Below are 16,917 nucleotides of genomic sequence, written 5' to 3' on the forward strand. Positions count from 1 at the left end.
GTTTTTTTTTGGTTTTTCGAGACAGGGTTTCTCTGTGTAGCCCTGGCTGTCCTGGAACTCACTTTGTAGACCAGGCTGGCCTCGAACTCAGAAATCCGCTTGCCTCTGCCTCCCGAGTGCTGGGATTAAAGGCGTGCGCCACCACGCCTGGTGGCAGCTGGATATCTTAAAGCATCTTTGATATTCAATATGCATTTTTTCATTTTTATGTATATAGGTATATATCTATATAATGTGTATAGGTATATGGGTGTGAGTATATGTTACATATATATGTGCAGGTGCCCCCCAAGGACATAAGAGAATACTGGATCTCCTGGAGCTAGAGTTAGAGGCTATTGTGAACTGGTCTACGTGAGTGCTGGGATTTGAACACAGGTCCTCTGGAAGAGCAGCAAATGCTCTCAGACACTGAGCCATGTCTCCAGTGCCCCTCAATGTACTGTTCTGTGAGGAGGCCATATAACATGGCCAGAGTTGAACAGTTACTACTACAACACTGTCAGAGCTCCTGTAAGAGGCAACATGCTTGACTTAAGTAAATCATCGTCGGATATTTAACCTTAAAATAATCCTCACAAAATTTTCAAAAGAAACAGCACCATCATCCTTTCTCACTAAAGAAGTACCCAAGCCAAGCACCATGGCATGGAGTCTTGCACACTACTGAGACGCACCTAACTACTGTGCACACATGGAAAGCACAGACTCTGTCAAAGAGCGTCACCATGGCGGCACTCAAGTTAACTAAGAGAACTGCTTAGGCAAGCTCCACATAGCCCTGGATATGACAACATCCTAGCTGGGGCTTACAGTTCTGTATGGGATGAGAGCATACTTTAGAGAGCAGCGCTGGGCTCTGAAATTATGCAATACATTAATTTAGCATCGCCTTAGCCTCCAGCGACCTCAAGTGTAATGTCAGAGTCAGAGTGAGGTCGTGAGTTTTCAGATATAAAAATCATCTTACCTGTCTACTCGGATTTCAAGTGCAGCTCCAGTTTTAGAATTTTCTGGCACATGTTCAATTCTTAAAACAGTATCTATAAAAGTGACTTTCACTCTTCTTAGGACTAGAGCAAACAAGCAAGTGTCAATGATAAAACCACATGTACACCATATGTACACCAAGTAAGACCCCACCCCCCCCCNCCCCCCCCCCCCCCCCCCCCCCCCCCCCCTACCCTCCCTCCCCTTTACTGCTGGGCTGCCATTACTCTCAGCAAGTGCTGATCACTGAAACATCACCATCCCCTCTCAGGAAAGAAATAATTGCTGGTCTGATAAGAAAATAAAAGGGCAGATTGTTTCCTTTTAAGGACCCAGAGCTTGTATTGTGCAAAACAAACTGTGGCCCATACGCACATCCCCAAGTTCCATCACAACAGACACTTGGGACAAGGCTGATCTCTAGCCTGATCCTCCCACAGGCATAATTAACTAAAGAAGGAGAACCCCGCGAATCAAAGCATACAATCACACTGAATGAAATGTTTAAAACAGCCTCGGTTCTCAAGTGAAAAAGTAATTCTCTTTTAAAATAATTGATTTATTTTTATTTCGTATGTATTGGTGTTTCCCTCCATGTATGTTTTTATGAAGGTATCAGATCCTCTGAAACTGGAGTTACAGGCTGTTATGATCTGCCATGTGGGTGCTGAGAATTGAGTCTGTTCTCTGGAAGAGCAACCAATGTTCTTGACCACTGACCCATCTCTCTAGCCCCAGAGAACAGTAATTCTTTTAAAAATCCCTACAACAGAATGGATCTTAGGCCCCAAACCACCACATAAAACCTGGGCTGTGAAGATGCTCATAGTGCAAACCTGTCTCGATGGTCTCTGCAAACTTTTCCAGTCCTTCGAAAGGCTGGGATGCCTCTCCTTGCTCGTCTGTCAGTCTCTGGCTAAGACACTCCTTTGCCAGCTGCATGCTACTGGTCATGAAGCTTGACCAGCACATAGGCTCGGACCCAGTCGCTGCAGAGTACAAATACGCCTAGATAGTTTCTCAAAGGTCTATACACATCACTGCTTAAAATACTATAGTCATGGTAGACTGTCAACATTATGAAGGTACCCGTAAGAATATTCTAGAAATTACATAGGACATTAAGTATTACCTTATAACAAAAATACAGGGGAAAAGTCTGTAACATATTCTTATTTCAAGTTTTATTTTTATCAAGTTTTATTTTTATTGACTCTACAAAAACCTAGTAGGTATAGTCACTCATACACTGCAACATGCTCCAGGCAACACCGCGTCCTGTGTAAAGAGTCAGGCAGTGGGTATTTATTTGGCTTTATGAGCTATGTGTTCTGTCACACTTGCCCAGCTCTTTCTCAGAGTGCTCAAGCAGCTACAGAAAGTAACCTGAACAACGTGGCTGTGTTTTAATAAGATCTGACTAAGGAAAACGGTGGCAGACTAAGGTGGCCTGCAAGCTGAGGTCTGCTAAGCAACTGTAAAGCTGGGAACTCATTTCTAAGTATGCACTCAAGACAGTTTATCCGCATTAGGAGAGGTAAGAGATGGCTGACAAGGGGGCTGGTGAGATGGCTCAGCAGGCAAGAGCACCTGACTGCTCTTCCAAAGGTCCTGAGTTCAAATCCCAGCAACCACATGGTGGCTCACAACCATCCGTAATAAGATCTGATGCCCTCTTCTGGTGTGTCTGAAGACAGCTACAGTGTACTTACATATAATAAATAAATAAATCTTTTATTAAAAAAAAAAAAAAAAAAGAGGGCTGGTGAGATGGCTCAGTGGGTAAGAGCACCCGACTGCTCTTCCGATGGTCCGGAGTTCAAATCCCAGCAACCACATGGTGGCTCACAACCATCCGTAATAAGATCTGATGCCCTCTTCTGGTGTGTCTGAAGACAGCTACAGTGTACTTACATATAATAAATAAATAAGTCTTAAAAAAAAAAAAAAAAGAGAGATGGCTGACAAGAATGAGCAGGGAGGTGTCACCAAGAAATACTGTAAGACTGAGGAAAGCCTAATCTTCCATCTGCAGGAGGATAGGGTCCAGCAGAAGGAGCAGGTGACAGCAGCTGCAGAGTCAGTATAAACGCAGGTGAACCAGACTGTCCTCAGAGGGACTGCACACAGGAACCCTGAGAACCCTTCCCAGACCTGGCCTGCTGAGGAAATCCATGCCTCCTTACATTTCTCAGAACAAACTGACACATTACTGCAACTGCTGCCCTTCCACAACAGAACTTAAAAGCCTTTTTAATGGGCCAATTTAAAGAGGAAATACTTCAAGGCTCAACTTCCCAAAGGGAGATATATTTGCCCACCATGGTTGAAAGATAGAATCAGAGCCAGGACTGGAGGCACAGGCCTTTAATATCTGAACTAGGCAGGCAGAGGCTGTAGGACCGCTGTGAGTACAAGGCCAGCCTCGTTACATACTGAGTTCCAGGACAGCCAGGGAATCCTGACTCAAAATAATAGCAATAGTGATGGTGGTGGTGATGGTGATCATTTTTGTTCTTGTTTGGGGGGAGTTTTGCTTTGTTTGAGATAAAAATCCTTTTTTTAAAGATTTATTTATTTTATGTATATGAATACACCATTGCTCTCTTCAGACACACCAGAAGAGGGCATCAGATCCCACCGCAGATGGTTGTGAGCCACCATGTGGTTGCTGGGAATTGAACTCAGGACCCCTAGAAGAACAGTCAGTGCTCTTAACCCCTGAGCCATCTCTCCAGCACCAAGATAGAATCTTACTATCTATTTGAAGGTTGGCTTCAAATTTGCAATCATTCTGCCTCAGCCTCTTGAGAGCAGGGATCAGGAATCAGTGTTACCAAACCTGGCTAGATACAATATGATAATGGGACTCTCTGGCCGGCCAGCCAGCCTAATTGAGTCCAGACTCTATCAGACCCTGTCTCAAAAACATAAGGTAGCCAGGCGGTGGTGGCGCACACTTTTAATCCCAGCACTTGGGAGGCGCTGGATTTCTGAGTTTGAGGCCAGCCTGGTCTACAAAGTGAGTTCCAGGACAGCCAGGGCTACACAGAGAAACCCTGTCTTGAAAGGAAAAAAAAAAAAAAAAAACATAAGGTAAACAGAGTATTAGGAACAATACCAGAGGATGTTCTCTGGCTTCAATGTTCATGAACACACGCACACAACACACATACATACAATTAAATAGCAGATTTTTCCAGTTGTGGTGGAAAACTGCTACAATTCCAACACTCATGAGGCTAAGGCAGGAAGATCATGGTTTCAAGGCCAGCCTGAGCTACAGTGAGTTCAAGTTCAGCCTGAGCTGCACTGTGAGACAGCCTCAAAATAAACACATCAACAAAACAGATCACTATAGTTCTACGAAGCATCATTTAAATTTTTGTTTTTCAGGAAATACTTTGGATTGTAACTTATGCATATGTACACAGCATTTATCTAGAGTTACCATTTCTACCCATTTCTCTGTGTTCCCTTCTACGGTTGAGAGCACATCACCTTATCCAAGCCCAGCTTACATAACTATTATCGACATGGATGTGGTAAGTCACAAATTTAGTGCTATAATTACTAGCAATCATTATTCTTCAACACCACAGTTGTTTTAGATTTTACCAATGGAAGTCAAACCCAGTTCTGGAGGCTGGAGAGTTAAGAGCTGTACTACTCTTACAGAGGACCTGAGTTCTGTCCCCAACACCTACATCACACAGCTCACAACTGCTTGTAACTCTAGTTCTAGGGGGATCTGATGCTACTGACCTCCACAGAGGTCATGTGTACATATACCCAAGCCCCTCCCTACATACATATAATTAAAATAACAAAAATTTTAATTTTGACTTAAAAAAATATCTAATCCTATGCCCTCCCAACATTTCTCCATGAATCTTTGAATAGTTTTTCTCATTTGGAAACTCAATATTTTTAATCTTTAAAAGAGAAGTCACAGCTGGGCAGTGGTGGCACACGCCTTTAATCCCAGCACTCGGGAGGCGGAGGCAGGCGGATTTCTGAGTTCGAGGCCAGCCTGGTCTACAGAGTGAGTTCCAGGACAGCCAGGGCTATACAGAGAAACCCTGTCTAGAACCACCCATACCCCCACCCAACTCCCCCCTCCCCCCCCAAAAAGAGAGAAGTCACTTCAGATAACTAGAAATAAATAAGCACATATTATGTATACATTAATGTTCTGAAGCATGACTTTGGAGGAAACCGTTCTATAGGCACACTGACATCCATCCTACAGTGCTGAATCCTATCAACTGAAAAGTCTCACAGACCCAGTTCAAAGTCATCAATCCAATGCTCGCTTGCTTACGGCTGGGTTATCGAGCACCAGGAAACACCTACCTACTCTCGGTCGAGGCCGGAAGACCATCTCCAGTCCTCTCACTTCCAGGGCACAGTTGTCCTGCAGCAAGGAGCCCCATGGGACAGACAGGGAAATGGACTGAATAAATCCTTCGGTGACTTCTAACGGTGCGTCTGCTGACTCGAGGATTTCATTGAGACACTAGAGAGAACAAAACCAGATTCATTTTGAAATCAGACAAATAGAAACACAGAATGTCAATTTTTTTCAATGATGTGAATGAAGCTGCCCACAGAGGTGCTGAGCACTGGCAATGTAAGGGAAGGCTGGGCTGGAGAAAAAGGCTCAGTGATTACAAGCACTGGCTGCTGTTCCGGAGGACCCTGGGTTTGATTCCTAGTGCCTACATGACTGCTCACAACCATCTGTAACCATCTTCTGATCTCCAGAGACCTGGGTACACATGCGGGGAAAACCTGTGCTCAGGGATATCTCTGTGTTCTTACGAACAGCTGAGCTATCCTGCGTCGTGGACTGAACAACTACTGACTTCTCGGACTTTCCATTAGTAGACAGCCACTGATGGACTGTAAGCCACTCTGGTAAACCCCCCTCCCTTTCCATGTAGAGTCATTCTATCAGTTCTTGACCTCTAGAGAACCCTGACTAATACAAAGAGCTTTCCTCAGGTCTGTCTGAACCCTAAAGACTTGCCAAGGATTTAGAAGCAACGACAGGTTTTTGTTTTGTTTTCCAAGACAGGGTTTCTCTGTGTAGCCTTAGCTGTCCTAGAACTAGCTCTGTAGACCAGGCTGGCCTTGAACTCACAGAGTTCCACCTGCATCTGACTCCGAAGTGCTGGGATTAAAACTGTGTGCCACCACACCAGCAGCAACAATGATTTTTAATAAATGTTTAAACTAATAAGTTTACATTTATTTATTATTATTATTTAATGGGTGGGGTAGGGTAAATGCTCAAAATACTTGTGCTATGTTCCCACTGGTAAACATGATACATGTGCCCATTTTGTGTGTGTGTGTGTGTGTGTGTGTGTGCATCTAGTGCAGAGGTCAATGTCGGATGTCCCCATTGTCCTCAGTCACTTTCCACAGTGACACACGGTCTCTCACTGTATGTAGGCCTCAGTAACTGTGCTGGACTATCTGGCCTGGCAGCTCTAGGAACGCACTTCTGTGCAGCTCCACAGGGACATCACGTACGCAGCTTCCTGGGAGGTGCTCAGCGTCCAACCTCAGGCCCTCATGCTCTCATTAATGCACTTTCCCAACTGAGCCACCTCCTAGGCCTCAGCTTTCTTAAATTCTCATCTCATCTAGTCCCCAGGATTACCTTACTTTTTCACATTCTGATTTCCTGTGGCTTCTGTGACATGTCACTCACATGACTGTCATCATCTGCCTTTGCTTCTCTACCCTTCACACTGCAGACGTTCTGGGCAGCTGTGTTTGTTAGTCAGCACTCACACTGTCAGCTCCCAGCAGTTATCTACGCTCATCCTTGAAGCCCACTGCTCCTTCAGTCTCTGACTGCGGATAGCACCCTGGAAGCTCAGGACAATCAACCAGTCTTGCTCAGACCCAGCCTCCTCCTCCCTCCTTCTCCCCTTCCCTTCTATTAGGCTGACAAAAAGGAACTGCAAGGTCCAGGAGGTAAAGCCTGATAATCTGGGTTTGGTCCCTGGGACAAAAAGAAAGCTCACTACCACAAACTGTACTGTGACCTCTGTGTGCACGCCACAGCACACTCATGTCCACATCCACACCCTCCCGCACACACAGTACACATGAATGCATGCCCTTGCACACATACACAAATGAATAAGTGAGAAGTTAGTCAAATAAATAAATGTAGGTTTATTAGAGGGATTGTCATTTTGCATCAGGGATTTTAAATCATTATAAATAGGCCTAAACCTATCTTTATTAATCAAAAGAGAAACCATTACAGTTAACAGTTAACTTATTTTGCTTTTCCAGTACGAAATGTTTATTCTTATAACATTAAAAAAAAAAAATCTATGCTTTGATGGACTAGCAATGGCTCAGGCACATTAATGCACTTGCCACGAAGTCTCAAGACTGAGTTGGATCTCTGGGAACCCATTTGGTAGGAGAGAGATGACTTGTCCTCCAACCCCACATGTACAACATGACATGCAAAAACCACAAACATACAATATTTATTTGTGTATAAATATTGTTTTAGTCCCTGACTCAGGATTTGAGGGATTCATGGAGAGTGTCACCTGAATCCTACTAGCTGTAGAAGCATTCTCTCTGGGTTTGTTGTTGAAAAAACCTTGAAGTAGCCATCAGCTGATGTGAGAAGTCTGTGAGGCTGGTGGTCGAGCTCAATGCGCTCAGCTTTTGACACATTAGTTGTACAATGTGCAAGTGGCTAGCTACTATCACGGTGAGCTGGGTCCTTGCTGCTGACCAACGCTGGCTGTAGGCACCAAACCTTTGGGTGCATCTCATGAGTTTGCTGAGCACATGCTTCAGGTGTAAGGGTCACCAGTGACCATGGTTTTTTTTATGCAAATTTGGCTTTGGGGAGTGCACTAGAGCATTTTCTGTGTGCAGCCATCGATGTGTCTCACTGGTTGTCACATAGAACTCATTTTCATGGGACATTATAAGCCAATGGAGAAATGGTGCACAACTGTGCACAACAGGACAGGATTACAGTACAAAACTGGGAGTTTTTACTCTCAGTCGGTTCATGACACCATGTATCGAGCAGCCTTTTCATCTTTCCAATCTATTCCAAACGCTGAATGTCCACTGACTGGGCCACACTAATTATTCACACTAATTATTCACAAAGTCAGCTACTGAGGACCTCGTCTTCAAGGCACTGTCCCTCATGTACCATGTCTTGAGCCAGTATAACACTGTTTCCACTGTCGGTTCCCAGGCCTTGACACTTCCAGCTGTTGCTGTTCTACAACCGCTTGGAACTCAGATAAAAAGTAGAATTTGTCTTTTGCCTAACATCATTACCACAGTATAAAATAGGCAGCATATAAAGAGTCATTAGTAAGAAATTAAAGCAAGCTGTAGTACCACTGGCCCGCATTTAGAGGCAGCAGGTGGATATCTGTGAGTCCAAGGTCAGCCTGATTTACATAATGAGTTCCAGGCCAGCCAAGGTATATAGAGACACCCTGTCTGGGGGGGGGGGGAGGGAAGGCACAGAAATAGCAAATTACAAACACCCAAAACTACAATTAGTTTTTCAACATGCTGAGTTCCAAGCGGTTGTAAAGCAGCAACAGCTGGAAGTGGCCTGGGAACCAACAGTGAAAACAGTGTCATACCAGCTCAAGACATGGTACACTAGAGACAGTGCCTTGAAGACTCCTTGAAGAAGCTCAGTGGCTGACTTTCTACAGACGGTGTGAATAATTAGCCTTTTCTATTCCACTGCTGCTAATAACTGTCCTGTAATAGACTCTCCCTCTTCTGTGCTTTACATTTTCCATGTTAAAAATCGCTCTAAGTCTTGATATTCATTTTAAAAGAAAGTCTTCAGATGCTGTGGTGGTTTGACTAGGTAGGGAGCAGCACCTTTAGGGAGGTGTGGCCTTGTTAAGGGAAGTATGTCACAACAGAGGCGGGGCTTCAAGGTCATATATGCTAAGCTCCATCCAGTGTGGAAGTAGTCTCCGCTAGCTACCTGAGAACAAGACGAAAATCAAGATACAGAGCCCTCTGCTTCTCCAGCACCATGTCTGTCTGGATGCTGCCATGATCCTGCCATGATGATATTGGACTGAACCTCTGAAACTGTAAGCCAGCCAATTAAATGTTGTCCTCTATAAGAGTTGCCTTGGTCATGGTGTCTGTTCGCAGCAATAAAACCCTAACAGATAGATGCCTGACACTAAAAATGAAGTCCCCCATATAAAATAGAAAAGGTAAGCCCAGAAATGCTTATTTATGTAGTATTTCCATAATTTAAATTTAAAATCTGGCTGCCCTATTTCCATTTGCAGACAAGCTGAGTTTAAGGATGATTGCTTCATACTCCCTGAATTTTTCCACCGAGAATATATGTTTTTTTTTTTTTTTTTTTTTTTTCGAGACAGGGTTTCTCTGTATAGCCCTGGCTGTCCTGGAACTCACTTGGTAGACCAGGCTGGCCTCGAACTCAGAAATCCGCCTGCCTCTGCCTCCCGGGTGCTGGGATTAAAGGCCTGCGCCACCAGGCCCGGCGAGAATATATGAGTTTTGCTGTTTATGTGAACAATTAATCTCCATCAAAGCATTTTCAAGTATACAAAACCAATGACTTCGCCTCTGCACCTCAGACAGCTGTCAACATCAGTAAGCCATGTAAGAAACTGGATTTGATGGAGCGCTTCTCTGTATACACCAAATTTACCGAAATTTTTGTGGCTACATTAACCTCCTAAATACAGTGGTTTGAAGCTGCATTACAGTATTGAAGGGTAGAATCAAAAGGAAAAAGGAGTTCTGAACTATAGTCAATAGTTCAAGAATTTACACTGGGCTCACTAAACTACAGTGCAATGTCTCTGTGTATGAGATATATAATATACTTCTCTGAACTTGGCAAAAACCTTCTGTATATTGAATGATAAATTCCAAAATTCACTCCTATGAAAATTCTAAGTTTATTTAACAAGCAGGAAAAAAATTCTTAAGCTGATCAGTCAAACTGACTCAGACGACTTTCTCTTCCCTCGCCTTGGGAGTGTTCCCATGAGATTTAATTGTTCTAGGGCTGACAGAGGAGTCGCTTGAGTCAACTATTCAGCAAGTGTACCTGGCTTCTTGCAGCACTTTGGAAGACATTCTCCTGTTTAGGGCCATTCTCTTTTCAGTTTTCACCAATGAGTTTCATGCTGATAGTCAAAAAAGAAAGTCATACTCTAGTGTATATACTCTAGCATTGGGGAAATAATTGCAGATTAGTGCTTCTTGAACTGAAGTCAATTTTTATTACAAGCACACATACACCTATAAAATATAAGTACCAAAGTAATAAAACATTATTGAAGTGAAATTAGAAGGCTCCAGGGTAATAATTCAATGCTGTCGATCTTCCTAAACAAAGTGAGTTCTCGTGAGAAAGGCTCACTATCCACTTCACTATCAGACCATCCAGCCCTTGCCAGTCACGCACGCCACAATGCACAACTATGCTAAGCCTATAAATAAAAGCCTCCATTTAAAATTTAAAACTGACACATAAAGGCTCCTGCCACCAAGCATGGGACCTGAGCTGGAGCCCCAAAGCATACACGGGGGAGGAAGAGAACCAACTCCTGCAAGCTGTCCTCTAATCTCCACAGGCATGCTGTGACATGTTCTTGCATGTATATGGGTGTGTGTGTGTGTATGTGTGTGTGACTGCTTAAAGGGAAAAAAAGTTTTAAAATTCCCTCATTCTATAAGGAATAATTAAAATAAGACAAAAGTTGAAAAGAAGTGAGTCACAAAGTTCATCCTCCCACAGGACATAACCCCTTTCCCTTTTTGCCCACTTCTAGGACCCAGGAGCTCATAAAACTGCAAGGCAGCCCATTCCAACTGCTGCACAGTTCCAAATCCTTGTCTCTATCTCCCTTTCACTTCCTGAGCCCATGATCTCATAAGTGAAGTATCTATCCAAAATACAACAGGTAAGGCATAGGAGGATGACGACACAGTCAGATATTCTGTGTCAAATGTTTCACAGTTTAGATTTAAATATGTCCTAATACTTAATAGGCACAGGGACACTCAACTACTTTCAGGCTATACCCCAAACTGGTACAGAAAGAGCAGCAGCTATGCATCCTACTTCAGCAAGTGACACTTCAGCAGACATTATCTTTATAATAAGCAGTGGAATCTTGGTAAAGTGACAGTAACTCTAGCTTCCTGGTTTCCTTATTGCCGGTATTTGTGAGTAGGGTTTTGATAAGCAGCTTCCACCTTTGTAAAGTGGTAGTTCCAACTGTGACAACCATCCCTGTGCAGCCAAATAGCTAGGGAAGCATGCTACATGGCAGTTTCCAAAAACATACAACATACTTAATCTGACTTTTCAAGTATGGAGAATACTTCCAAAGAGAGTACGAAATTAAATAGCTGCTTTTCAAAGGACAGTTGTATCATCTTTTTAAACTATTTGGAAATATTTCTGATGGCCCATGATTTTGTGATTAAAACCATATCTATTGAAAACATAGTCACCACAACTCCAGAAGCAGACTAAGTGGGATTTTTGAGTTCAGTACTGGGCTACCTTGCAAAATCCTATCCCCAAAACTAAAAGCAACAAAAAGTCTAGTCTAATCCCGGGTGAAGGATATGGAGCTGCTTCAGACTGTCCACAGCAGCTAACTATGATCTGCCTCATGCTCTGGCAGGGGTGTGTTTTGCCAGCTGCAGATAGTTTCTCCAACAGTGTGACATTTGGAATGCTGGGAACTTTCTACAGAGTATATAAATGCTAGGTCCCTGAGAGGTGGAATGGGCTGGTGTTGGTGGGCTGGTGTTGGTCTCAGTTTGTTAATTAGCCGACAGCAAAGAAGAAGAAATTAGATATCCTCACAATAAAGATCAAACTTGCCCCAAGGAACTCAGCACCCCTAATCAGCAGGAAAGGAGTCTCCCCCTTTCTGATCCCTGACTTTACTCAGGGATCGCTTTCCTTTCCTCTCTATCCTTTTTTTCTCTCTTATCTAGTGTTAGGGGGCTGAAAAAGAACTCAAGAAATAACAAAATCAAGCTACAGAAAAATAATTGAAATGCTAGAAATGTCATTCACTTAAGTCCCCATTAGCTTGTAAGAATCTCTATAAGGGTCTTTTGTTCTTTCTTTCAGTCCTGAAAGTCATTAAAATCAAGTATCCAAAGTAACTGAGTTCCGAAGCTGACCTGTGTACAGCTGCATCCACTTTTCCCACTCTGATTTACCCCAGTCATCAATAAGCACAGTAAAGTAAAGCACCAAATGCTTTTGAAAGCTTTGCTATCACTTGGGCTGACAGCCCTCTTGAGGAAAACAAAATAATCTTCCAGTTAAGCCTATCCACAAGTCATGTTACCAGGGGACTTGTAGTCAAGCCATGAACCTCAGATAGCCTCATTTCTGATTTCCTGTAAGGATGAACTAAAAACCACACAAATGAAAAAGCCTGGAATAACACCTGTACTGGCTGGTTTTGTGTCAACTTGACACAAGCTGGAGTTATCACAGAAACAGGAGTTTCAGTTGAGGAAATGCCTCCATGAGATCTAGCTATAAGGCATTTTCTCAATTAGTGATCAAGGGTGAGAAGGGCCATTGTGGGACCATCCCTGGACTGGTAGTCTTGGGTTCTATAAGACAGCAAGCTGAGCAAGCCAGGGGAAGCAAGCCAGTAAGAAACATCCCTCCATGGCCTCTGCATCAGCTCCTGCTTCCTGACCTGCTTGAATTCTAGTCCTGACTTCCTTTGGTGATGAACAGCAGTATGGAAGTGTAAGCTGAATAAACCCTTTCCTCTCCAACCTGCTTCTTGGTCTTGATGTTTTGTTCAGAAATAGAAACAAATTGATACCAGCATAGTGGGGTATTCCTGTGACAACGTGACCATGTTTTGGGGAAGACTGTGGAAGGACTTTGGAACTTTGAGCTAGAAGAGCCATTGTTGTTAAGATGTTAAGAGCTCTGTTCGATGTTGTATAGGAGCTTGGAAGATAATGTTGAGAACAGTGCAGAAGATAGAGGTCCGGCTTGGGAAATTTCAGAAGGAAGATTAAAGACTCTTATCAGGGTTGTTGCTATTTTGATTGTGAAGATTCTGTGGTTCTGGTTAGCTGAGGCTGAAGAATCNACTGTGATTAATAAGATGCCAGAACTACTAAAGCAAAAAATTTGCATTACTGGGACTACTGATGCTGTGGATAGCTATAGTTAAGAAATTAGTGGTGATTAAGAAGAGACCAGCATCACTGAGGTGACATCTTCTGGGAAGTATTTTCTGAGAGCACAAAGAGGCTGTGGTCCAGAGATAACCACGGTTATACTTCATGTTGCAGGTCTTGGTAATGTGTAAGAGTCACCCAGGTAGTACTGGTTTTGAAAGCATGAAGGGATCATGAAGAACAGCTGAGGCCTGGCACTGTGAGAGGCCATGGAAGGCCATCGGTGAGGGTGCAGCCTCGGTTGCAATTGATGACTCAGGACTGAAGGGGTTCATGCAAAGGAGTTGAGGCTTGGCACCATGAAGAGAGCCTATAAGAGGCTAGTGTTGAAGCCAAGTTACAGTGGAAGACAGCAGCGTTTTGGAGATGCCAGTACCATGAGATGACCACCAAGAACAGCAGCAGCAGTGGAGTACAGCAGCTGGAGCCGAGAAGACAAGGTGTGTGCTACAAAGGGCAGGGCTGGAGAAGTGACCCAAGCCCTTGGAGAAGACCAGAAAGTCTTGAGTGTTTCCCAGACATAGGATGGTTGGAGTTTGATTTTGCTTTTGATTGTGACTATGCCCTTATATTTTTCTCTCTTGAAAGAAGAAAGTATTATAGTGAAGCCCACAGTTAAGAGACTTTTAATTGTAAAAAGACTTGGATTTTAAAAGATATTGGGTATTTTAAAGGGACTGAACTTTTAATATGTAAAGTCTGTGGGACTTTTAAAGGTATTTAGATCTTGGGGATCAATAAGAAAGTAAGGGTTGAGGCTTAATGGTGATGTTTTTGTGTGTCAAGTTGACAAGGGGTCAATTGTACTGGCTGGTTTTGTGTGTCAACTTGACACAAGCTGGAGTTATCACAGAAAAGGGAGCTTCAGTGAGGAAATGCCTCCATGAGATCCAGCTGTAAGGCATTTTCTCAATTAGTGATCAAGGGTGAGAAGGGCCATTGTAGGTGGGACCATCCCTGGGCTGGTAGTATGGGGTTCTATAAGACAGCAAGCTGAACAAGCCAGGGGAAGCAAGCCAGTAAGAAACATCCCTCCATGGCCTCTGCATCAGCTCCTGCTTCCTAAACTGCTTGAGTTCCAGTCCTGACTTCCTTTGGTGATGAACAGCAACATGGAAGTGTAAGCTGAATAAACCCTTTCCTCCCCAACTTGCTTCTTGGTCATGATGTTTGTGCAGGAATAGAAACCCTAAGAAAACAGCCAATCAAACTGCTGTTCAAGAGTCCCTGAGAGTTTTCTCAAGTGTGCTCTTATACTATGCTCCCTAAGATAGCAAGCCTGCGCCGGGTGTGGTGGCTTGTGCCTTTAATCCCAGCACTCGGAAGGCAGAGGCAGGTGGATTTCTGAGTTCGAGGCCAGCCTAGTCTACAGTGTGAGTTTCAGGACAGCCAGGGCTACACAGAGAAACCCTGTCTCAAAAACAAAAACAAACAAACAAAAAAAGCAAGCCTGCACTTGGTGTCTGATTTGGGTTCTCGATGTAATACTTGTAACTGTGGCACAGGACAGAGTATTAAATGCCATTTATAAAACAAATAATAACATCCACCTGCTATAATGTCCATACTGCACTGCACCCCAAATCCCTCCTACAAGGCATCCACCAACATCCCACCCTCAAGCCTCCCTAGTCAGCTTTCAGCAGTGAGGAGACACCAAAGACATCTACCTTGAGGATGTCAGATCCTCTTGACCTCTTCAGCCCCTAACCATCTTCCAGCCTCTGAATAAGACAGTTTGGCCACAGAAAAGAAAAATGTAGCCATTCGAACTGTACTGGAGAGGCTAAGGAAAGAGCTTTGTCATGAGTTCCAGGCTACCCTGTACTACACAGCAAGTGCCTGGGCAGCTAGGACTACATAAGCCTGCCTCAAACAAAACAAAACACCTCCCGTTTGCTGATAGGAAAGAACAGCAGCCCTCCCCAGCCTGATACAGCACCTGGCATGCATGGACTGTTCTGTCCTTTTATGATAACTGAACTTGGGTTAACTACTATACCTGTCTTTCAGTGGACTGTGAAAACCTAGGACTATTTTGGTATAAGACAGGTCTTTCTGTTACTCAAACTAGAGCTGTCTAACTTGTGTGTGCTCTCTGGTTTAAGTCACCTAGTTTCGTTACAATTACCTTGTGTCATACCTCTTAATACAAGTTGCCAAGGAGTTTCTAGAATTTAAGCTTTTCGAAAAAGACAAACCCAGGCCTTAAGTAAAACACTAGGCATCTGAACCCACTGATGCTAATACAACTGTTTCTGGCGAACTGAATATACTCAAAGTTCAGGTAGTTCCTCTAGTAGGAAACAGGTTCTTTAAAAAAGGCTGACGCTGCGGCTTCGGCTTCTGAGCTTTTGCAACATTTGCGTTTACGACTTGTCGATCTATCACGTGAAGCAAAAGGGCAAATCTAAACAGCACTACTGGGGCCATTCACAACCTCACTCAAGCAGAGCAGGCAAACTGGCAAAAGGAGCCTTCGCCTAACTTTCAGTGAATGAAAACAAGCAATCCGGCAAACGCAGTATACCAGCATCCAGACCAAAATAAATAGCTGGGGATTTCTGTCACCTCCTCTTCATCTTTAATTTTTCCTAACGTTACCCACAGAGATAGGGTTTGTTTGCCTCGGAACACCGCAGACACTCGCAGCCCAAGGGGCAAGGGTGACCACGTCCTTTCCTGGGCCTACTTTACAGACCCCCCCCCCCAAGCAATGACTCGATTGTTTCGCACCGTGTGTGCCTCCATGACACCGTTTAAGTCGGAGCACGTGATCTAGGAGCGCAAACTTGCTACACTTTACACACTTCCCTGAGCCGGGCCACATTTGGATCTAAACAATTCCCAAAGAGGAACTGAACGCCCCCGATGCTGGATGACAATCGCTCAGGTCTCGCCCTAGGGAGAGCCAGTTCCCACCCCTGCTGGCCGACGGCAGCTTACCCATTTGTCCAAGGGGACCTGAGCAAGGGACCCGGTGCCCTGGTACAAGTCCAGGCTCAGCTGCTCCAGGCTCAACTTCTCCTGCAGGAAGTGGCCCAGGTACCTCTGCAGGAGGTAGCGACAGGCCCTCTTCTTGATGGATTCTGAAAATGGCCAAGGCATGGTGAGGGCTGGCGGCTCGGGGGAGCCCGGGGCTGCACGCGGCGGCGGCGGCGACTCGGGGATCCGACCTGGGCTCCAGGCAGCGGCAGCGCCTCGGGGTCGGCCCGGCGGCGTCCCCAAGCCGCGGTGGGGGTCTAGATTCGCGGTGGCCGCTGCATGTCGGTTCGGCGCCGCCGTCCCTCAGGGCAACCCCATGGCCCGCGTCGCGACGCTCGCACTAGGCCCGGCGGGGACTGGGCGCTGAGCAGAACCGGGCGCCCCAAGCCGGCAGCTTCCAACGCGCTCCGTCGGTCCGGAGACAGAGGGACAGACAGAGAGGGCTGGCGGCTGAGGCGAGACAAAACTCCGACGCTGCGCGACTAATTTGTTGTCACCTACTGGGCGCGCTCCCGCCTTCGAGACGCTCCTGGCGCGTTCGCGAGACCCAGACTCCCGGCACGCACTCGAGCAACGGGCACAAGCGGAAGTGACGCCATATTGCGGGGCTGGGAAGGCAAGGGTGGGGGGGGAAAAGAGTCCGGCCGGGAGCATTTCCGGTGGTGAATGGGCGGG

The 16,917-nt window shown here is 45.0% G+C and overlaps 1 protein-coding gene across 1 annotated transcript in view; it reads right to left on the minus strand.

Moving 5' to 3' along the window:
- Positions 1-16,812, minus strand: part of Atg2b (autophagy related 2B) — a 68,584-nt gene extending 51,772 nt beyond the window's left edge. The window contains exons 1-4 of the mRNA XM_029540549.1: positions 16,204-16,812; positions 5,347-5,509; positions 1,827-1,979; positions 970-1,073 (exon numbers count right to left, since the gene is read on the minus strand). Of these exons, the coding sequence (XP_029396409.1) occupies positions 970-1,073; positions 1,827-1,979; positions 5,347-5,509; positions 16,204-16,365 (582 nt within the window). The 5' untranslated portion in view covers positions 16,366-16,812. The remainder of the gene's footprint in view (positions 1-969; positions 1,074-1,826; positions 1,980-5,346; positions 5,510-16,203) is intronic.
- Between the last annotated feature and the right edge of the window lie 105 nt (positions 16,813-16,917).

The sequence above is a fragment of the Mus pahari genome, chromosome 7 (assembly GCF_900095145.1).
Source record: "Mus pahari chromosome 7, PAHARI_EIJ_v1.1, whole genome shotgun sequence".
Lineage (NCBI taxonomy): Eukaryota > Metazoa > Chordata > Mammalia > Rodentia > Muridae > Mus > Mus pahari.